Source organism: Pleurodeles waltl, chromosome 3_1 (assembly GCF_031143425.1).
Source record: "Pleurodeles waltl isolate 20211129_DDA chromosome 3_1, aPleWal1.hap1.20221129, whole genome shotgun sequence".
Lineage (NCBI taxonomy): Eukaryota > Metazoa > Chordata > Amphibia > Caudata > Salamandridae > Pleurodeles > Pleurodeles waltl.
The window spans coordinates 1,755,439,224-1,755,463,094 of NC_090440.1; the positions used below are offsets into that span (position 1 = coordinate 1,755,439,224).

At 46.7% G+C, this 23,871-nt stretch overlaps 2 protein-coding genes across 2 annotated transcripts in view; one reads left to right on the top strand and one right to left on the bottom strand.

Annotated features, from left to right (window-relative positions):
- Positions 1–12,960, bottom strand: part of SLX9 (SLX9 ribosome biogenesis factor) — a 397,849-nt gene extending 384,889 nt beyond the window's left edge. The window contains exon 1 of the mRNA XM_069225711.1: positions 12,699–12,960. Within this exon, the coding sequence (XP_069081812.1) occupies positions 12,699–12,866 (168 nt within the window). The 5' untranslated portion in view covers positions 12,867–12,960. The remainder of the gene's footprint in view (positions 1–12,698) is intronic.
- Positions 1–23,871, top strand: part of ITGB2 (integrin subunit beta 2) — a 487,597-nt gene that overhangs the window by 7,582 nt on the left and 456,144 nt on the right. The gene's annotated exons all lie outside the window — the stretch shown is intronic.

The following is a 23,871-nucleotide window of genomic DNA, read 5'->3' on the forward strand; positions in this document are numbered from 1 at the left end:
AGGGCACCTGGGAGGACCCCTGGGTAAGAACTCAGTTGACATATATCTACAGATAGGATGGGACTGATGCAAATTATTTCATGGAACATTAATGGTCTTCTAGATAAGATCGAGCGAACGGCGGAGCTTGGGCACGCTCACTGCCACCGACCTGACATGCTCCTGCTGCAGGAGATCCACCTTCTCTGGGACTGCTGTCCGTTCTTTGCCCATAATGGCTTTGACAGGATATACCATGCAGTGTTTGTGCGTGGATCGAGGGGGGCAGCAATACTGCTTCACTGCTCCTTTCCTATGGTAGTTACCCATGTGCGGAGAGACCCACAAGGGCGATATGTGGTCCTGACTGGGAAAGTGGAAGGCCTCACTGTCAACGCTATTAGCGTGTACGCCCCGCCTGCAGCTGTACGCAGGACTCTAAGCGAACTCACTAGCCTGCTCTTGGATCTGCCCCAAGAGGTCACTATTCTGGGGGGAGATTTTAACGCGGTCCCTGACCCCGCGCTGGACGTGATGGGATTCCCTTCAGCCCATAGACAGGTCGCAGGACTGTCGAGCTGGCTGGCGTCCCTGGGGCTGTGTGATGCGTGGAGAGTCTAGCATCTGCGGTGCCATCAGTTTATGCATTCTTCAGCAGCATACCATACACAATCTAGAATTGACCTTGTCTTATTACCAGCCACAGATTGCTGCCATCTCACACACATTGAAATCCTGCCGATGGGTAAATCAGACCACGCGCCACTCAGGTTTGTAATGGGGCCCGCCCAGGCGGTGGTTCGCCCTATGTGACGAATGAATGCATGGTACCTGCAGCACAAACCCCACGTCCAACAATTGAGATAAACACTTCAGGAATATTTTAATTCTTAATGAAGAATCAGTCTCCTCACCAGGAAGTCTCTGGGGTGCAAGCAAAGTGGTGATGCAGGGTGTGGCCAAGAGCCTCATCCGCTCCCAGGAGTGATCCCAAACCCTCCACATTACTCAATTGGAGGCCCGGGACACCCAGTTGGAGGCAGAACAAATCGCACAGCCGAACGAGGGGGTGGCCAGACAGCTCTTGCTGATACGGGAAGAGATTTGTGATTACTCTCTAGAGGTGGCTAAACACCTTTGGGCGTGCGGTTAATGCCAGGGTTTTCATGTGGGGGGACAAAAATGGGAAGCTGCGTTACTGGTTGGCCTCACATCCTCAATCATCTATAGAATTATCCCTGAAATTTTAACATGCAGGGAGAACCTGTTACTAAGCTTCAAGAAGTGGCGGATACATTTGCCTCTTATTATGAAGTACCATACAGGGCCTCTGCGGCGATTGGCTCGGATCATGCTCGCCATTTCTTAATAGACATTCCCCTTCCTGAATTGCCCTCTACGGAGGCAGCAATCCTGGATGACCCTCTAACAAGCGAGGAAATTAATGAAGCAATCTCCTCACTGGAAGCGGGAAAGACTCCCGTACCTTACGGGTTTCCATCGGAAAACTATAAAGTGTTTTGAGATGACCCAATGCTGCACCTTAAAGCCTTAAATGAGGAGGTTGACCGACTGGGCTAGTTTCCGGAAGGATTAGATGTGGCCACTATTGTGGTGCTTGCCAAAACTCAGCAACTGTCACAGCTACGTGCGGACTACAGACCAATATCCCTTATTAGCAGCGAGGTGAAGATTTATGCAGCAATTCTTGCCTCACGACTTAAGAGGGTCCTGCCATTGCTGATTCACTCGGATCAGTGTGGATTTATGGCTAACCACAGCACACAACATTGTATACGTGGTCTACATGTGGCCTTAGCACAGCGCCACCAGTTACCCCAGAACCTGCCTCTTTTATTTGTTGATGTCGAGAAGGCTTTTGATATTGTTGGGGCCTAGATTCTGTCGACTGGTCCGTGCCTTATGCACCAATCGCACGGCCCGAGTATTCTATCCTATCCTCCACTTTCTCTATTCTCAGAGAAACGCGCCAGGGCTGTCCCCTGTCCCCTCTTCTTTTTGCCCTGGCCATTGAGCCTTTGGCACAACAATTGACCCACTATCGTTATTGGCATTGGGAAAACATGTCTGAAGATCGAGTGGAGCTGTATGCCGATGATATTTTGCTATACACGACGGAACCCATTTAGTCTGGCCCGAGGAGCTTTCACCTTCTGTGCTGTTATGAGGAGGCATCGGGGCTCAAAATGAACCCCGCCAACTCGGTGCTGGTGCCCCGGCAGAGTCGCGGGACTGCTACGATTGGCAGGGGGTAGTGCCCATTCGCCGGTTGAGCTTCAAATACTTAGGTATATGGGTGACCCTCCTCCCGGAACTAACATGGTCCTTAAACCTGACACCGTTGCGGTCTCGAATCAAGGCGGACCTACGGAGATGGCAAGCGCTACCATTAAAAATTCTGGGCCATGTGGCCTTATATAAGATGATGATACTGCTGCATATTTTATATGTGCTCCAGAACTTCCCATTCTCGATTTCACATTCCTGATTCCATACATTAGATAGAACTGCAACTTCATTCCTCTGGTATGGCTCGAGACACCGGATTGCGCTGCAGCACTGCCAGAGGGGGGTATACGATGGGGGGATAGGCATGGCTAACCCTTACTTGTATTACCTAGCGACACAGCTCTTGGTTGTGCATGACTGGTTTAATGGGGGGTGGGCCGATCCGGCTCATAAACTGGAATTAGCTACTCTTGGCTTTCCGCTTATCCTAGACCTCCTGTATGGATCATCACTTCCCCGTGGGATGGACCCAGTCACTACAGCAGTTTTTCTTGCATGGCGGGCGGCCCTGCAGCACACTCAATGGAACAATGTATTTACCCAGCAGACCCAATTGTGGCATGGCAAATGGCTCAACAAATCGGCTGTGCTGAGTGGGTTTGAGAGATGAGATTTGGTGGGCATTTCACAGCTGGGCAATGTGTGGAAAGGGGATGCCATGCAATCCTTTTAGGATTTGCAAACCAACTCTCAACTCTCCCGCACGCAATTCTTTAGGTACCTCCAATTCCGCCATGCCCTGAGCATGCACTTATCCCGCACTACCGGAATATAGTACACTTGAGGCCAAATTACTAATTGGAGCGCTGTGGAAGAAAGGGGTGTCCCAAATTTACAAGATGTTAATTAACCATGTCCCGGGCAACCTAAACCATATCAGAGATAAATGGGAGGGATAGCTGGGACCTCTTAAGGAGGCAGACTGGATGGATGCGCTAATGACACATAGACTACTGGGGGTGTCGGCAAAGTTGCGATTGGTGCCAATGTATTTTTTTGTATGGGTCATACCTTTCTCCTGACCGGCTGCACCGAGTGGGCCTACGTCCAAAGTCCTCGGTGCTCAGAAGAAGTGGCGGACTTCTTTATTATGGTCTGGAAGTGCCCACACATAGAGGTATTCTGGGGTAAGATAAATCATTAACTGAATGCAGTGATAGGGAGGGTGCAACAGATGTCCCCAAAACTGGTCCTGTTGGGCACAATGGAAGCGCCGGAGGACTCAAGGGCAGACCGTACATTCAGGGAACCTGCCCTATTGGTGGCAAATAGAGACACTGCAGCCACTTGGAACTCAGCCACTGGTCCGTCCTTCCAGAAATGGAGGCACGGAGTTGATTGTTGCGCAAGCCAAGAAAAATCAGTCTATGAGGTGAGGGGTTGCCCCCATAAACACATAACAGTATGGGGGAAATGGCTTGGTCTTCTCCCATGAACGCTTACGATTGTGTGCTCTATGCCGAATAATGGTAATTTTGAGATGCCATACTGTCAATTTATGCTGTCTTTGTGAAGCTGATTTTATGCTGGCAGCGCCAGGACCTACCTGTGGATTTCTATCTTTCTCTCTTTTCCTTTTCTCTCCCTTTCTTTCTATAAAAAACAATAAAAAATGATCATTAAAATAAAAAATAAAAAAAGACTGCCAGAGCACACAGTAGAGTTACCCACAGACAATCATTTCAAGATCTGACCCGAAATGCTTGGCCAAGCCTCTCGATGCAGCATTGTACCTGCTGACTTTAACAAACAATTCTGGCAACAGGGGACCTCAACATGCGAGCAGACAGAAATTACAACAGGCCACCATCTGAACTAACTAAAAACTAAAATGCACTGGCTTTCAATCAGTTTTAGAGGCCCAAACGCACTGCATTTAACGTACACCAATAAGTACATCAATAAGCGCTCATGCACATCACGAAAGCCAACATTGTGATACAGCCACCGATTCAGCTTGACCATCCACTCACAGTGCTCCGCCTCTCGCACCCTTAGTATTACCCAGATAACTGCAAATGGGCAAAGCTAAAAATCAATCTTGGTCTGATGACTCAGCAACTTCAACAAGCAGAAATCAACAAACTGCGCAAAGTAGTCTTGAGCAGGAGTACATGATAACATTCTACTGCAACTTCACGTTTGTAGTGTCAGTCCCCATACAAAGATTTGTCATAAATTCAAATCTTCGCAAAAACTAGTTTCGATGCCGAGCTTCCCAGTCAGGAATAAGGTGGCAAATGAAAAAAAAAAAAAACTCGAGTAAATTACCACTGAAGAAGCATCAAAGAACCTCCCCTATTCAACTCAATAATGCCATGAGGACCGGGTGCTGTTTTACAAATCAAAAATAACAAGCATTTGTGAGTCCCCACTAAACACTTTGGCCCTCATTTCAACCTTGGCGGTGGGTGCAGCAGCACCCGTCGCGCTTTCCACTATCTGCCAAGCAGACAGTGGAAATCGCGATGGGGCTGTGCCTGGGGGCCCCTGCACTGCCCATGCTAAGTGCATGGGCAGTGCAGGGGCACCACGAGTCCCCTTACCGCCAACCTTTCCATAGCGGTGTCTGCTGCCATGGACAGGCTGGCGGTAAGGGGAATCAAAATCCCCAGTGCCCTGGTGGATTGTGACCACGGGACATCCATGGCGGTAAACTGCTGGTCCCGGCGGTGTGACCACGGCAGTACTGCTGCGGTCATAATGTGGCATTTCGTACCGCCAGCCTGTTGGCTGTACAAACACCACTTTAACCCTGGCGGTCGGTGACCGCCAGGGTTGAAATGAGGCCCTTAGTCACCATATTCTCTAGCCCTACTTCCCCTTGTCAGTCATCCTTCACTGCTTTCTAACCTATGGACAAGGAGGAAACTAGCCTTTTAAAAATCGAAACATCAAACCTGCTTGTAGAAAACTGCCTTGCAACTTGCATAAACCATCTCTTCCCATCAGTAGCAGCCTACATTAACTGGTTATGATATCCTTGAAAAGGGGTGTGCTATTGCCCATCTCAAGTACACAGTATTTTCTCAATTCTTAACAAATCCTATAAGACCGCTACCCTTCTATACCCCAGTAAAATCCAGAAACGGTTGGTTACAGAACGGCCTTTGTAATCCATGGGACAAAAACTGCAACAAAACTTCTTCCACCTCAGGCCTAAATCAACCCAATTTTCAAACCTGCCATACCTCTGTTGTCAGCTGAATGAGGATGAATCATTTAAAGCTTAGTATGGATAGGGCAGAAATAATGGTGGCCCTGCCTCTGCTTGTTCATCCAGCTGGCGGCCTAAAGATCTACTCGTCTAACGTGTTACGCCGCCACCATTGAGGAACATTGGCCTTTTGTTTTTTTCTAGAATCAGCAACACTCTTTCACTGCATGCTTAAACAATGTCTTTTTTTTTTAAATCAGTCACACTTGAGGTCATGCACAGGGCCAACATGAACAAATGTCATTGGTATCTACAAAGGTTAGCAGCTCAGTTCCATCTCATCTCAGAACCTTTACACCTAATCCATCAATGGCCTTCCAGACTACATAGCTATCAACACATGCAAATGGCAGTGCAGGTTAGAAAACAATGGAAAGCTCTAGACCCCTATAGAAGCCAATTACTTATCCTTCAGGAAACTTCTTAAAATTGACCTGTTCAGACAGTTGTTCAACCAAGGTACAATCCCTGAGGAACTGTCTAACAAATGTTGGCCGCACAAGGGAGGTGGGTGATTTCCCTTGATTCACACTGGGCTTCACCTGCCTTTGTTTGGTGCTTTACCCACATTGTTTATGTACCTAAGAGCACTGGAATAGGTAAAATGCAACTGTTAGAAATGGGGTATTTGGTTGTCAGTCAGGCTACCCCCTGTCCAAGCAAGGACCCTCACTCTAGTCAGGGTAAAAGAGAATCACCCTTAGCTAACCCCTGTTTACCCCCTTGGTAGTTTGGCACGACCAGCAGGCTTAACTTCGGAGTGCTAGGTGTAAAGTATTTGTACCAACACACACAGTAACCTAATGAAAACACTACAAAATGACACAACACAGGTTTAGAAAAATAGAGAATATTTATCTAAACAAAACAAGACCAAATTGACACAAATCCACAAGTCAAGTTATCAATTAAAAAGCAAAAAGTGTCCTCATGTAGTTCTAAACATACACTAACACTGTTAGCATGAAAATGTACCTTGGGTGTATCAAAAATAACCCCGTACGGGCAAGGGTGCATAAAAAAGGGCTTGCGATGCGTCGATTTCACTCATGAGCGAGACCTTGTGTCGTTTCTCCTTTCGATCAGTGCGCATCGTTTCTTCTCTCCGCAGGAGAGCGATGCGTCGATCCGGTCAGCACTCTCGGGTCCAGGCAGGCCTTGTGTTGTTTTTACACGCCCAGCGGTGTTTGCGTCGGAAATCCAGCCGCATGATGATCCAAAAACCACGCAGCGCAGGTTGCGATCTCACAAGCCTCCGTCAGCGATGCGCGTCGTTTCTCCAGCTCCGTGCGTCAATTCTTCGGTCATGTTGCAGGCGAGCGTCAATTTTCAGCCACCAGGCCGGCGGCGCTTTGATTTTACACCCACAGCTCGGAGTTGCTTGGATCGATTTCTTCCTCTTAGGCTGCCAGCTTCTCCTTTCAGGGTCCCAGGAACTGGATGGACACCACAGGGCAGAGTAAGAGTCTCTTCAGTGACCCCAGATGCTGGCAAAGAGAAGTATTTGCTGTACCTGAGACTTCAAACAACAGGAGGCAAGCTCTAAGTCAAGCCCTTGGAGATCTTCCCAAGATGGAAGGCACACAAAGTCCAGTCTTTGCCCTCTTACTCTGGCAGAAGCAGCAACTGCAGGATAGCTCCACAAAGCACAGTCACAGGCAGGGCAGCTCTTCTTCCTCAGCTCTTCAGCTCTTCTCCAAGCAGAGGTTCCTCTTGGTTTCCAGAAGTGTTCTAAAGTCTGTTGTTTTGGGTGCCCTTTTTATACCCAATTTCTCCTTTGAAGTAGGCCTACCTCAAAGCAAAGCCTCTCTTGAATGTGAAATCCTGCCTTGCCCAGGCCAGGCCCCAGACACTCACTAGGGGGTTGCAGACTGCATTGTGTGAGGGCAGGCACAGCCCTTTCAGGTGTGAGTGACCATTCCTCCCCTCCCTCCTAGCACAGATGGCTCATCAGGACATGCAGGCTACACCCCAGCTCCTCTGTGACACTGTCTAGTGTGAGGTGCAACCACCCCAACTGTCAAACTGACCCAGACAGGGAATCCACAAACAGGCAGAGTCACAGAAATGGTATAAGCAAGAAAATGCTCACTTTCTGAAAGTGGCATTTTCAAACACACAATCTTAAAACCAACTTTACTAAAAGATGTATATTTAAATTGTGAGCTCAGAGACCCCAAACTCCACATGTCCATCTGCTCCCAAAGGGAATCTACACTTTAATCAGATTTAAAGGTAGCCCCCATGTTAACCTATGAGAGGGACAGGCCTTGCAACAGTGAAAAACGAATTTAGCAATATTTCACTGTCAGAACATATAAAACACATTACTATATGTTCTACCTTATCCATACACTGCACCCTATCCTTGGAGCTACCTAGGGCCTACCTTAGGGGTGTCTTACATGTAAGAAAAGGGAAGGTTTAGGCCTGGCAAGTGAGTGCACTCACCAAGTCGAATTTACAGTTAAAACTGCACACACAGACACTGCAGTGGCAGGTCTGAGACATGATTGCAGATTTACTTGTGTGGGTGGCACAACCAGTGCTGCAAGCCCACGAGTAGCATTTGATTTACAGGCCCTGGAAACCTCTAGTGCTCTGTACTAGGGACTTACTAATAAATCAAATATGCCCATCATGGATAAACCAATTACATACACATTTGTTAAAGGAGCACTTGCACTTTAGCACTGGTTAGCAGTGGTAAAGTGCCCAGAGTAAAGAAAACAGCAAAATCAGAGTCCAGCACACATCAACAACCTGGGGAACAGAGGCAAAAAGTTAAGGGAGACCACACCAAGGATGAAAAGTCTAACAGCAACACTTTATAAAACAGTTAAATAACAAAATTTTTAATGATTGTGTCAAAGCTTGAAGCTCTTCTGTTTCTATGGGTACGGTTGAGTCCCTATTTGCTTTGAAGCTTGATGCTCTCGTCTTTATTCACCTAAACTAAACCCTCCTTTATTTACTTTTATTAGCATGACATTCACCATTTTCAGTGCCCAATATTGGTGTATTAGTCCATGAAAGTCTATAAATGATGATCTTTCTATCTTGGTGACTTGGCTAGCTACAAAAAGTTCTGCTGAAACTACACTATAGTCTACAAACGTCTCCCTCAAACTCAATCACTACATAAACTCCACCGTGTTCAGATCAAGGATGCTTGGCCAAGTCTAAGTCTCTAAAAACAGAAAGAATCAAACCAGCTTGAAAAGCCTTTCATTGGCTTTAAGTGGAATCCAGGAAAAAAAATCTGAAAACGTATGCAACATGCACAAATCATACTTGAATAGAGGATACCCCAAGTAATTGGTACTGTAACTCAGACCCAAACAGTGTTATCAGAACAGCAAACTTCCACATGAATACTGCACAAAAATGTAAATCACTAGAGCACGAAAGCGAGACATTAGGAGTCCAGAGGCTAAACTTTTGGAACGCCCTCAACCGAACATAGGATCAACATCCAGCCTTCTCTGGTTCAGAAAACTTCTGAAAACAAAAATACTAAGAAGCACTTGTACCTAACTTGAACCAGTCAATAACCTAACTACCTACCCACCAATCCATGAAAAATGTCTCACAGAGCCAACAATGTTTCAGTTATTTCAGAGCCTGAAATGGAGGTGAATCATCAAAACATCCAATCTTAATGGATATTTAACCACATTAATACCTGACACATTATAGCATACAGCAACTGACAAAGGCTTCAGTCCATAACAGTCAAAAAGTGTCTATTATAAATAAGCCTCCTATATACCCACCTATAAAACAAAACTGCGAAGGGGGTCAGCTTGATTATGTATGCCATTTCCAGGTTCATAGTGTGCTTATATGTGACATTTCTGCGTCGTTTGTGTGCCAGTTTATGTGACACTTTACTGTCAGCTAAGCTGTGTTAATATCATCTTAGCACCCTTAATATGCATAAATTATCTTGAAAGTGGCATAACAAATTATCATTTTCAATTGAAATTCTTTTAGGTACTGTGGTAAGGAGTGGTGGCCATGACACTTGATTCACCAAGTAATTATTTATAAATAATGTTTAATCCTGGTACACCCTAGAGCTTCTACCCACAGAAACTGAAAATTCTACTGAAAGTCAGTGACATCTTTCTGTGAGGTAACTGATATCGTGAAACATTCTGTTCATTACTTTTTAGGTCCAAGCCTCCCAAACAGTGCAGCTGTCTGGTTTGCTAAAGACATCTTGAGACATTCAGAAAGCTGACCTAGGAATGCATGCCGCCCTTTGCTGAGCATTGGCTTTGTGGTTTATAACTTAACATATTCTGGCTTTCTGTTTGTTGGCTTTATTTCCTTTAGGCTGTCTAGCTTCAGTTCGTCGCTCTCGTTGCCCAAACCTTATACACTGGATTCTTCCACAAACTCAGTTTCTAAACAGGCCTTTAAATCTTGTTTTCATCTTGTCACATTTGCTGTGCATTCAAAGAAAGAAGTCAAATGTAAGCAGCCTGTCATCCAAACAGAGCCTGGTGTTTTACTTTTCTTTCTCTGACTTCAAAGTGAAATAATTTATGTGACAGTTCTGATGAGCACCCATGCAAAAGGAGAGGGTGTAGGATTTTTTTTTCTAGCTCACAACAAAAAAGGACTGTGCTTATGTTTCAGAATACATTTTTTTGTAATTCTGAAGTGTTGCGAAAACAAAAATCTGAATACGATCAAAATACATCAATACGCTAGGTGATGACATTTGCACGCATTATCATTTGTGTGCCATAAAACCATATTTCGGTGCAAATGTAACAGTCATTTCAATTGAGAATGTGTTGTCTGTAATGGCAGTGCGCTACCACATCATGCATACTCAACACTATCCCGCTCCACTCTATGCCACACCACTCCATCGTATGACACTCTGCTCCACTCCATGACATGCCACTCCACTCTACGTCCCTCTACTCCAAGACACTCTATGGCACACCACAACACTCAACGCCTCTCCAATCTACACCACTCATGCCATGACAAACCACTCACCCCACTCCACTGTAACCCACTGCAGTCTACCCCACTGCACACCAATGTACCCCATCCAACTCCACTTTGCTGCAGTCTATCCCAATCTACTCCACTCATTCTACCCCACCCCCAATTTACCCACCCTAATACATCCCCACACCACTCCAATCTACCCCAATTCAATCTACCCACTTCAAGCTAATCTACCCCACAGCACTTCAATCTATTCCACTGCACACCAATGTACCCCATGCCATACCACTTTTCTGCAGTCTACCCCAATCTACTCCATTCGCCTACCCCTCTCCACCCAATCTACCCCACCCAATATACCACACACCACTCCAATCTACTCCACGCCAAGCCAATCTACCCCAATTCACTCCACTACGATCCAATCTATCCCACTCCACTACAATCTACCCCACTCCAACCTACCCCACTTCAACTCAATCTACCACATTCCACACAAATCTACCCCAGTCTGCTCTAATCTACCCCATTCTCCTCCACTCTACCCCACTCCTCTCTACCCCAATCCAACCTACTCCACTCCAATCTACCCGACTCCCCTCTACCCACTCCAGTCCACCCCAGCCCAATTTACCCCACTCCATTACAATTTACCCCTCTGCACTCCAAACTCCACTGCAGTCTATCCAGCTCCTCTCCAATCTACCCCACTCCACCACAATGTACCTCAATCCACCACACTCCACTCTGCCCAATCTACCCCACTCCAATGTAACCTACTCTACCCCAATCTATCCCACTTCACCCCCACTGCAGCCTACCCCACCCCACTCTACCCCGTTCCAATCCACCCCACTCCACTTCACTTCAATCTACCCCCACTCCCAATGGAATATGAGCAGAGGGACAGAGCCAATCACAGAGAGCTGCTGCAGACTCTGCCATGGAACTACAAAGGGTGCACATGATAGGGTGACCAGAAGCCCCGGATTTCAGAGGACTGTCCCTGTGTCCCCGCGCTTTTGTTCATTTTACATAAATGTCCTGGTTTTGAGGGCAAAGGTCAGGTCAACCTGGGAACGCTTTTGTTTATTCGAAATAAATGTCACAGTTTTTGGGACAAAGGTCAGGTCAACCTGCCAATCAGAAGGGAAAGGTATGCACTCCTTTCACATGCACCTCTAGAGTCTTAAATTCTTAAATACTTCTGCCTGCTCTTGTGTGTGTGTGCATGCACGCATGCACACACTTTTATAGGACAGGCCAGATATAAAAGTGAGAATAAAGACTTTAGTCCTACTTTTATGTCTAACCTGTCCCGGTTTTCTCTTTTCAAAATCTGGTCACTTGACTAGGACTGGACGCTCCCATGCAGTACTACTGATATGTAAACAAGCGAGACAGAGTCGCTCTCCGCACAGCTGAGTAATTGCTATCATGATTGTTGTTTACATGCAGCTTCTCATGGAGCAGGGTGGTCGGGGTGCTATAAGCCCCGGACTAATTAATGCATTTTAGGGCAGTGATGCATCCACCAGCATTAAAATGCGTTAGTCTATCCCCTGATGCGTGGTACTCGGGTAAACTGTGAGCGACACTTCGCAAGACTAATACTGACACGTCCATTATTTCTCTTTAACAAAAAATTGGTTAGATCAAGTAATCTGTATGAGGACCAACAGGAGCGTTCTATGATAGGATCTTACTTAACATTTCGGAAAGTGTTCCTAATACAAAAAAAGGACTCTGAAGCCACCACACTTTATCCTGAAAAATGTACAAAACACTTCCAACAAATGATCTATGATTCTTGTTAGAATTTTGAGTTTCCTTTATGCCCTTTTCTTTCTGACTTTGCCTCATCACGTTAGATGCTCTTCTAATGTCAAGGTATCCATAATCTTTTATCTTCTGTGTGTTACTCATCTCAAATGTGTACGATTTAAAAATCGTCGTCTTGTTTGTGTATTTGTCAGTATTGCCACCTATAAGCCAGGCTTAAACTACATTATTTAATATAAACCCATCAGTCCACACACTCTTCTGTGTTTACAGACAGGCAAGTCAAAAAAGGAATCGGCTACTGAAGTTTTTTGTTTTCTCTTTTTCCTGGTACTGAATAGACTATCATCATACTCCTTTATCCAAGTGCCATCGAGTATGTCTTTTATGTCTACAGTCCTTCTTTCGTCGCATTAGGTGGACCCAGACAGCTCACCTTCCCCCCGGGGGGCGCTGTCCATCCAGCGGAACCGCGCAGTCGGGCTGCGGTAGAGAGTTCCTGCTCCTCCCGGCTGCCCAGAGGGTCTTCCCCCGCCGGCTGCTCCCCCGCCAGTCGAACGGCAGCAGCGTGCAGTTTCTGGCGAACATGCTTGATCTTCCCCATCTCTCAGCACCAGACACCGGCGAGTAACCCGAACCACAAAAAACAGCACACACGTGCAAGGAGCAAGTCCACAACATCCGCCTTTACCGGAACCGAAGCAGCACGGTTGCTCTCGTTAAGCACCACCAATACTGAAGAGAAACTAGAACAGCGTCGCCCAGGTGTAACAACTGAGGGGGCTAGTTTCGAAAGGCGTCTCATACTTTTCCTCCAGTCTGCAAGTGTATTATACGCTGTTCAAACGGTTTTATGTAGCAAGAATAAATCCCCTACGTTTCATTTTCATCACCCAGCCACTTACTCTATTGCGCAACTTTAAGCCGAAAATGTTTGTGTATTTTAAACAAATAGAGCGGTAGCTTTTGTCAGCTTCCCGGAAAAAATACTCAAGCTGTTAAGCTACCTAGGGCGCGATAGTGTATTTTCAACATTGTGCTACTGTAAAGGCGCGGAGAAGCACCATTTAAAGATGGCGTTTTTGTTAGCCGGTGCCGCTTTCAGCCTCCATGAGTGGCGGTGCAGTGGTGTGCATCTGTCATTATACCAATCCTTGCTTTCCACAATCAGCACTCCGAAGCAAGCACTCGTGTGAACGGGGAGTCCCTTTCACGGTTTGCTTCAACTACCTTAAAGAAAAAATCGAGTCTTAAAACTGGGATTAAGTTGGTTGATTCTTACACATGGGAATCGTGCACGCCGGAATCATATTTTTAATATAAAACTAATTTGGCCTAAACCGCCGTGGACTCGATGTCCTCTTAATGCCTGTGCTTTTTCCACATTGGAGCGCAATCTTCCTCCCTCTTTTTGATTAGTCTATCAGCATATTTTGTAATAATCATTTTATTGGTATATTAGTCGTGAGAGAAACATTTTATTTAGTCGTAGCCCTTAGCATTCCGTCTTCCTTTAAGTTGAAATTCTTGTACGTTGACTACATTCAGTTCACATACACTGAGCAGAAGGATGCAGCCCATATAGAAAACCAATCGTAAACAACAAAAAAGGTAGATTGAAACTATTCACTGTGAAATCCAGATAGGATCACATCGTTTTATTTGGCACTGAAAGTGAGGGGTAAGCCTTCTGTTTTTATTGCTTTATTAACAGCAGCAATAAAAAAAAAAAAAAAAACAACCACGAAACAGTTATCTACTACTGTGAATACAACATAAATGAAACACCATGTGACTAAACTCCACCAAGTTTGTGTCAGGACCAAAGGCGAAGATTATGTACCAGGTCAGTTTCACACCGAGCCTTAAGCAACAAACCTAAATCCTGTGTGGTTATTTGCATTAAGGCATGTGAGAACATGAATGCAGATGTAGGGGCGGCAGGAGAGACTGACTATTGCTTATCGCCATAAAGAAACTTAAAGCTGTTTCATCATCCTCTATTGCCACTTGGATAAAATCTGGGTCGGATTGGGATCACAATTGGGCCCGGGCCCGGGCCCTCCCCCAAAAAGTTGTCTACATTCCCGGATCATCCATTTCATGGATCACCATCTGCTTAGTCTCATTGGGCTCGTTTTTTTTTTTTTTTTTTTTAAAGAAATGTTTGGTTAATTACACATTTTAAAGCTTCTAGAGCAAGTGAGATTGGTAAAACAAGAAGCACTGCATTTTGGCTGGGTGAGCAGGGAGAAATAAAATAGCCTAAGGGCCACACCACTTCATCTGGCTAGGGTTGCCACCTGAGCTGTACAAAACGGAAGAAAATCACCCAAAGCTACTTTTTTTCCTCTGACCAGAATGTACTTCAAATAGTAAATGTAAGGCGAAAGTACTTTGGAATGTTTTTTAAAGCTGCCTTAATGATCCATGACTCGTAGTTAAACTAAACAAAGACAGAAAAAGCACCTTAAAAGGAATAGGGGCATTTTTATAAAAGAGCTCCCTTTAATGATCATTGTCCAGCCTTTGCAAAATCTGGCTGGCTATTTTTTGTTGTAATGATTATTTTTTGTAGTTTTATGTAGTGTGAACTCATTTACATGAGTACCAATTATATTACACAAGATTAAATTAATTTCTATTTAAGTTAAGGAGATTCAGTAATTTGCCAAGAATCACTGGATGTTGAGACATCGGGACTCAATCCTGGAAGCTCTGATCATAATGCCACATATAATTATTTAAGCACCCAACAAGGCCTAAAAGACATTGGGGCCAAGATAACAACACCTACCCCCTGTCAAGACAGTTTCTCCTAACCCCTCCCCAGGCCACACTAGTCTCAGTGCGCTGGCCTTGCAAGAGAGCGGTCAATAAAGGCAGACAGCTGCTTCAGGGGTACTTAGGTGACAATGGCCCAATGGCCGCAAAATCACCCCCTTACCTTAACTGCACAAGGCCCCTGCATAGTCCCACTCTATCCACTGCCTCCAAAATTTGAACATGATAGCCCGCCAGCGGATGACACTGCTTCTGGCCAGGCAGGTGACACGAGGCCCAAGGTGAGAATGCCCCAAAGGCCAGAATAACACCAGGTGCACGTCATGGAAGTACTCTATGATGCTAGAGCCAAATTACAGTGGCCTGGCAGGGACTGGGGAAGACACCAAGGCCCTCATTACGAGTCTGGGGGTCCAGCCTCCACATTATGACTGTGGCAAACGCACCACAGTCGACCACTATTTTGCCGACTGACAGCCTGGCAGTGCCGGCGGTCCTAATCCGCTGCCCTGGGTATTACGAGTCCAATGCCGGACTGCCTACCTTCCCAATCCAACCCTGGATAAAATGGATCATGCAGGAAGCCAGAATTGATGTTCCTTGGTTCGGGGCTCATTCGACTAGAGATGCAATGTCCTCCAAAGCAATTACATTTGTTGGAAGACTGGAGAATAATGTGAATGCTGCAGTTAGGTTGTCAGATTGAACATTTAAGAAATGCTACTTAAAACATATTTGCAATGTAGTATTGCTGGCGGTAAGTAGGCTTTACACATGTATGATCCTCGCTTCTGGTCCTAAAATAGAATGTAAGATTTCCTAGCTATCGATGTTGTGTCTGGTAACAATGAGAGATGCCAACAAGGAAATCGACTTCAAGAATTTATTACTAATCTGGTAACATCAAAGAACTAAAGAATGCAGAAAAGAGCGAGTCCAAAGAGTAATGACTCAAGCCATGACAACAACGGAATCCTAGAACTATCCAGGCATCAAGAGGCAAAAGAATAAAAACGCTTAAGGTACACAGAACATTTTATGAGACTCTGATTTGATTTTGCCTTTTCTATCACACCATGCAGAAGTTTAGTTATTAAAAAAATGCTGATTGCTTTTGGCTAGCTTTGAAAATAACATGTTGGGATGTGGCCACAATCCCAAGGTGCCAACCCACAACAAGGCCGTTAACTGCCATCTTAGTACATTCTTATCAACCAAAGCCCTTGGTGGGAAAAAGTACAAAAACAAGACAGAATGTACATTGTACAACGTGGAAAAACACTTGCAGCTTTTAAAGTGGCAGTGAAGCTAAGGCTAAGCTGAATACAAAATGAAGTCTGTAACTGGTGACCACTAATGTGATGGTGGACAGCTAAGCCAGGTGCAAAGTGGTGCAACATGAAGTCAGTGGTCAAAACACACATATCACTACACAGGGGGATGTACGAATATTTTGCGACTGATTCTCAGTTGACCACTAACTTTAGGTTGGTGGTAACTCATTCACAAATCATTCAATCAATCAAAAAATGTATAGAGCGCGCTACTCACCCGTGAGGGCCTCAAGGCGCTTGTAGGGGGGGCTACTGTTCGAACAACCATGTCTTGAGGTTTTTTCTGAAGAGTAGGAGGTCTTTGGTTTTGTGGAGGTTGGTGGGGAGGGAGTTCCAGGTTGTGGGAGCGAGGTAAGAGAAGGCCCTGCCTCCTGTGGTGGTTCGTTGGATGCGGGGGACTGTAGCTAGTGCAAGGTCGGCTGATTGAAGGTTGCGGGTGGGAGTGTGGAAGTTCACTCTTTCGTTGAGGTAGGTCAGGCCGGTGTTGTGGAGGGATTTGTGTGCGTGGATGAGGATCTTGAAAGTGATTCTCTTGTCTATGAAGGGATTTGAGGTGTGGTGAGATACGTTCGTGGCGGGGGAGGCCAAGGATGAGGCGTGCGGCTGTGTTCTGGATTCTCTGGAGTTTGTGTTTGAGTTTGAGTGTGGTGCAGGCGTAGAGGGGGTTACTGTAGTCTAGTCTGCTGATGATGAGTGCATGGGTGACTGTCTTCCTGGTCTCTGGGGGAATCCATTTGAAGGATTTTTTTTTAGAGTGCGGAGTGTGTGGAAGCAGGAGGAGGTTAGTGAATTGATTTGCTGTGTCATGGAGAGGGAGGGGTCCAGGATGATGCCGAGGTTGCGTGCATGGTTTGTGTGGGTGGGTGCGGGGCCTAGGGCGGTGGGCCACCAGGAGTCGTCCCATATGGTTTTGTTGGGGCCGAAGATGATGATCTCGGTTTTGTTGGAGTTAAACTTGAGGTGGTTAGTTGTCATCGAGTTGGCGGTGTCGAGGAGAGCAGCGTGTAAGTTGGTTTTGCCGGTGGTGGGGTTGCGGGGGAGGGAGAGGATGAGTTGGGTGTCGTCTGTGTAGGAGAGAATAGTGATTCCGTGTGGTCGGAGGATGTTGGCTAGGGGGATCATGTAAATGTTGAAGAGTGTGGGGCTGAGGGAGGACCCTTGGGGGACTCCGCAGATGATCTTGGTAGCGGTGGAGTGGAAAGGTGGAAGGCGGACTCTTTGGGTCCAGTCGGTGAGGAAGGAGGCGTGCCAGTCTAAGGCTTTATGGCAAATTCCTGTGTTGTGGAGGCGTGTGCGGAGTGTGTGGTGGCAGACAGTGTCAAAGGCTGCGGAGAGGTCTAGGAGGATGAGTGTGACGGTCTCGCCTTTGTCAACTTTGTGTCACGTACTGCGCTGGACTTCTCACCTCTGGGTTTCGGATTGGCGAATACACCAAGTCTTCTACAGGTCCTGGATACTCCCAGATAAGGGCGACCCCTTCTAGTAGCCACGGTGCAGCTTGACAGGCTACGCCAAAGCAGACCGTACCCTCCAGAAGGAGTCCCAGAGGGAAAAAAACCCAACACTGGGGAAAAAACCTCTTACAGGAACTCCTGAAGGAAAACAAGAAAAAACAGGACTTGACCACAGGAAACAAAAATAGGCAGTATCCAGGGTAAAAGGCAGGAAAAAAGGAACAGGTAAAAATCTCCCAAGGCAAAAGCAGGAACAAAGAACAGGCAAATATCTCCCAAGGCAAAAGCAGGAACAAGGAACAGGCAAAAATCTCCCAAGGCAAAAAAGCAGGAACAAAGAACAGGAGTGAACAGCACAACCAGAAGGAAGTGTTTGCAACGCAAGGAGGAACAAGACTGACTGACTTATATACTGAGAAAAGGGAAGTGACATCACAGGAAAGGGAAGTAACACCATCTTGGATTGGGAAAAGCCCATAGACCAGTATAGGAAAAAGGAAGTAGTATAAATGAAAAACAGAGCGCGGCGTTACACTTTGGTCCTGATGTCGTCAGTGCATGCGATGAGGGCGGTTTCCGTGCTGTGGTTCTTGCGGAACCTGGATTGTGAGGGGTCAAGAGTGTTGTTTTCTTCGAGAAGGTGGGATAGGCGGGCGTTGACTAGATTCTCAGCAACCTTGGCGGGGAAAGGGAGGCTGGAGATGGGGCGATAGTTGGAGAGAGGTTCTCCGGGTCGGCTTTGTTTTTTTTAGGAGAGTGGTGATTTCTGCGTGCTTCCAGGGGTCTGGGTAGGTGACGGAGCAGAAAGAGGAGTTGATTATGTCGCAGAGTATGGGGGCGATGGTTGGGCTGGCTTTGTTGTAGATGCAATGAGGACAGGGGTCAGAGGGGGATCCGGAGTGAATGGAGTACATGTTTTTTTCGGTTTCTTCGTGTGTGGTGGGGGCCCAGGTGGTGAATGTGGTGGGGGGGGTCATGAGTGGGGGTTGAGTTGGGTGAGTGAGGGGTGTGTGTGGTATGAAGCTGTTGTGGATGTCCAGGATTTTGTGGTGGAAGTGGTTGGAGAGGGTGTCACATAGGGGTGTGTGTGTGGGGTCTAGGTTGCTGGCTTTGGGTTTGGCTAGCTCTTAAATGATGGTGAAGAGTTCTTTGCTGTTCTGGGAGTTGTTGTCAAGGCGTGTCTTGTAGTGATCTCTTTTGGTGGTGCGTATGAGTTGGTGATGGGTGCAAATGGTAGTTTTGAGGGAGGAGAAGTTGGTTGTAGAGGGTGCTTGTCGCCATATTTTCTCCACTTGGCGGCATTTGCTCTTGGAGTTTGGGGGTTGAACCATTGGGCGTTCTTGATGTTGCGGGTGGCGATGTGTTTTCTGAGGGGGGCTAGTGTGTATGCGCAGGTAGTGAGCCATTTAGAGAGGTTGTGTGCTCCTGCGTTGGGGTCGTTGGTGTGGGGGGGGGAGTTGTTAGCCAGTTGGGAGTTCAGGCGTTCTGTGGGGATCTTGTCCCACATGCGCTAGGGTGTGGTGTGCTGATGGTGGTGTGTGGGGGGTTTGGTGAAGGAGAAGTGGACGCATTGGTGGTCAGTCCAGTGGAGTTCGGTGGTGTGGGTGTAGGCTATGTGTTGGCTTGAGGTGAAAATTACGTCAAGCTTGTGTCCTGCTGAGTGGGTGGGTGCGGTGACCAGTTGTTTGAGTCCGAGGTTGGTGAGGTTGTCTAAGAGGTAGGTTGAGTTGTGGTCTTGAAGGTTCTCCAAGTGAAAGTTGAAATCACAGAGGAGGATGTAGTCTGTGGAGGTGAGGGCGTGCGAGCTGATGGTGTCGGCGATGGTGTCGCAGAAGGCGGGGCGTGGTCCTGGTGGTCTGTAGATTAGTGTACCTCTGAGTGTGGAGTTGTTGTTAATGTGGATTAGGGAGTGCATGTGTTCTGTGTTGTCGATAGTGTCTTGGGAGCTGGTGGTGACTTTGATGGTGTCCCTGTGTAGGATGGCGCTGCCACCACCTGGCCTGTTGAGGCGGTCTTTGCGTTAGAGTTTGTATCCCTTGGGGGTGGCGATGGCTACGTCGGGTTCCGAGGAGGGGTTGGTCCAGGTTTCTGTGAGGAAGGCGATGTCAGGTGAGTGTGTTGTGATGAGGTCCTAGAGTTCTATGGCATGTTTGTGAAGGGAGCGGGTGTTGAGGAGCAGGCAGTTGAGGTGGTTGTGGTGGGTGGTGTTGGTGTCGTGCATGAGGGTGTTGTTGCGGGGTGTGTTCTGGTTGTGGGGTGGTGTGCGGCGGGGCTGGTTGGTGGGGGTGGGGGCAGAGCAGGTGAGTATTGCGTTGGGGGTGTTGTGTTTGTTGTTGGGGGGTTGCTATGGTTGGTGTGTGGAGTGATGATGAGGAACAGGTGAAATGACAGGTGTAGCAGGTGAAGAGGCCGTGAGTGTGTGTGGGGCTGGAAAGGGTGCAGGTGGGGCGAGGGCCTGGGTTGAGTGAGTGGAGGGTGAGGAGGGAGTAGATTTGTCTGGGGGGGCCAGGGGAGGAGGGAGGGCTGGGCGAATGGGAAGGCTGGGGGGGTGGGGCCGCAGGGATTAGCAGCGGCGGGAAAAGAAACGGACGGAGAGGAGGTGGGGTTAGGGGGGAGAGGCTGCGGGGAGGCAGCGGCACAGGTTTGGGCAACAAAGAAACGGACGGAGGAGGGGGAGGGGCCGCAGGGAGGCAGCGGCACGTGTTTAGGCAACAAAGAAACAGACGGAGAGGAGGAGGGGGGAGGGGCAGCAGGGAGGCAGCGGCACAGGTTTGGGCAGCAAAGAAATGGACGGAGAGGAGGAGGGGGGAGAGGCCATGGGGAGGCAGCGGCACGGGTTAGGGCAACAAAGAAACGGACGGAGAGGAGGAGGGGGGAGTGGCCACGGGGAGGCAGCGGCACAGGTTTAAGCAAAAGAGAGGTGGACGGAGGCTGGAGATACTACCGGCAAAGTGGAGGCGGCACGGGCGGAGGTGCGAGGAGCGACCTGCCTGCTGGAAGCAGGGTCAAGGGTTCCTAAAGGGACCCCTTACCCTTTGTGAATGTGGGTGCAAACATTTTTTTATGAGCAGGCAGTGGTCACACGGACCGCTGCCTCCTGTTAAAAAATGAAAAGAAAACTTTCCATTTTTCTTTTTGAAACACATCCCGTTTTCCTTTATGGAAAACTGCCTGCATTAAAAAAAATTGCTTTAATGGAAAAGCAATCACAGACATGGTGATCTGCTGACCCCAGCAGTCCACCAACCCTGTGATTTGTGGCCATTACCAAATGGTTTGCAAATTGCGACCTACCTCATGAATATTGATGAGGTTGGTCCATTTGGGACCCACTGGGAATCACTAAGGGCACCATTATGAGTTTGGTGGACGGAAAACTCGGTCCGCCAAACATCCGACAGGGTGGCCGCCACCTACACGGCGACCTCCCTGCCAGAGCTGTTATGGGTTTCCTGCTAGGTTGGCAGGCAAAAACCTGAGTTTCCACCCGCTGGCACAGCGGGAAACAGTCTACAGCATTGTCTCTGGCTCGTAATTGACCTGGCGGCAATGCTGTCGCGTGCAGGATGCACCAGCACCCCTGCAATGTTCACTGTCTGCAGTCAGTGAACATTGCGATGGTGCCGGCCAGGTGGACCCTGTACTGCCGATGCCAAGTGCATGGGCAGTGCAGGGGCTCCCCTGTGGCCCCTGCACCTGTTCTCCACCAGCCTTTTTTATGGTGGTGCTATTGCCATGAAACTGCTGGCAGAGAACATGGTTGTAATCCCACAGCGCTGCCCTAGCGGATGAGAATCACACCACCGCCAGACCGCCACTGTTGTAATGTGGAAATCAGACCACCACTGCGAGATCGCCACACTTGTAATGAACCCCTAAATGTGTCTGAGACACATTAGGACATCACTGTTTGCGATTTCCTAATTGCAAATCGCAAATATTTGCAATTAGGAAATCGTAAATACAAAGCTACATACATCTGGCCCCTATTTACTGAGAACCTTTATGGCATGGGTACTCGCAAACATTTCCCCAGGGATAACAAAACACTGTCTGAGGCCCGAGGACCGCACTGATGCCAGTAGGCCGAGAGTAGGGGGTGATGGAAGGTGGACACGGGGGGGGCGCAAAGTAAGGTAAAACGCTCATGCATTTAAACACTTTTTTGAAGTTTGCTGACTGTTTATCATGTTCTTACATGTCTAGTGCAAGATATCTTTAAAACTAAATCTGTTCCTAAAGATAAGTTGCCAAGGCCACTTAGTTAATGTGTAACTAAAGTATGGCCGTTTCACAGCTTTCTGGATTTTTCTGCTTTGTCTAGTGAACAGCAGCCCAGTGTTGCTGTTCATGAGGGGGCCGCAACTTAAGGTCTGGAGGGCCGCATGCTGCCCCGAGCAATACTTTGAGTATCCCTGCTTTATGGCATTGGCTCTGTACTGCCTTACTTTGAATTTTTGTAATAAAACCATTTAACTGGTCTGCTGATCTAGAACTCAGTTATTGATTTTGGACCCTTTTTCATAATTGTCTGTATTTCTTATATTTTGTTAGTTGGGAGGGGCCTTATCTTGGGTACACATTGCCTCAGGAAATTGAGGTTTAACACCATCTGAGATTCATCCATTGGTAGGCATTCTATTGAGATAAATTTTGGGGGTATCAAAAGTTTTGTGGTCCCCCACACATTTGTGGTAGCAGAGGATGACTGTGAGCTAAAAGAGTACCTCCTTTCTACTTTACAGATTTTTCTCTCTTTTGTCCCAGTCCACATGTCCTAGTATATTGGATTTTCTGGTGTGGATCTTCCTTGTGGATTTTGCTGAGCTCTTGGCAGCACTGCTCTTGGTCCTGAACAATTTGGATTGCGAGTATGAACAGATCAGAATAATTCTAATGATTGAGGTTGTTCAAGTGCATTTATTGTAGTGCTGATTCTTGTGCTGCATGATGGATTGTTAAACGATGTGTGAGGCTTTTCATTATGCCATGTTGATTTTGGGCTCAATTGATGGTTTGATCACTGTGACTTTGATATACTATTCTTATTTGTGATTTGTGTCGAAAAGGTTTTGGTTTTAATATTGGTTGATTTGGTTATCAGATTTTTTTAAATTCTAGATGTCAAGATTATTGTTTAACATTCCTGCGCAAAGGTAGTGTGCTTTGCGTCAAGTACAGACAGATAAGGAATGCTGAATTAACAAGTTTTTCATCCCAGAACTGTGTGTGTCTAATCTAGGTTAGTGTCTTTTGTTCCTCGGCGCACAGAAGTAAAACACTAACCAGAGGTCAACTGCTGCTGGACAGGAGTCTCCTTAGTATGAGTTGATACTGACAAGTCCTGTGAAGGTGCTGGTTTTGTTTCTGTTGTGTACAAGATTTGTTTTATTCTAACTGACAATTTTCTCCTGTTTAAATTGAGCAGACAAGTTTAAAAAAAAATTTTTTTAGTGCGTTTACTTTGAGAAATGCAGTGCAACAGTTTTCTCATTCATGGAAAAGTCATGCTGTGATTGATTAGTTAGCCGAGGAGCCCCACTACAAGGCACGAGAAACCTACTCTCTCACTTACTAAGCCAAGACAGATTTTATCAGAGTGAGCTATTTTAGGGCCTACTGACCTGTTCTGGCAAGCTGACAAAGAATTGGTATTCTGTTCACTCAGGAAGTGAATGAGGAAAAAGATGCCTTAAATCTTGTTTTTATCTTGTTACATTAGGTCTGCTATTAAAGACAGGGGTCAAATGTCAGTTTATGTTGTTTTACAATTTGCTGCTTATTTTATCCTGGAAATGTTTTCTTTTCTTTCTCTAACTGCAAAGCTACAAGATTTTATAAAGCAAAAGGCCTGGCAAAGAGTGTAAAATGAAAGGCTGTTTAATTTCAGATTGTTTTCTAAAACAACAACAATGAAATAGCTTGTAAATGAACTGTACAAACATTTCAAAATATGCTTCAGTTGTTATGAAAGCACATTGTTTTGTAACTGTGATGGAAAAAATAATTATAATAAAATGAAAACAAATCAGAACAC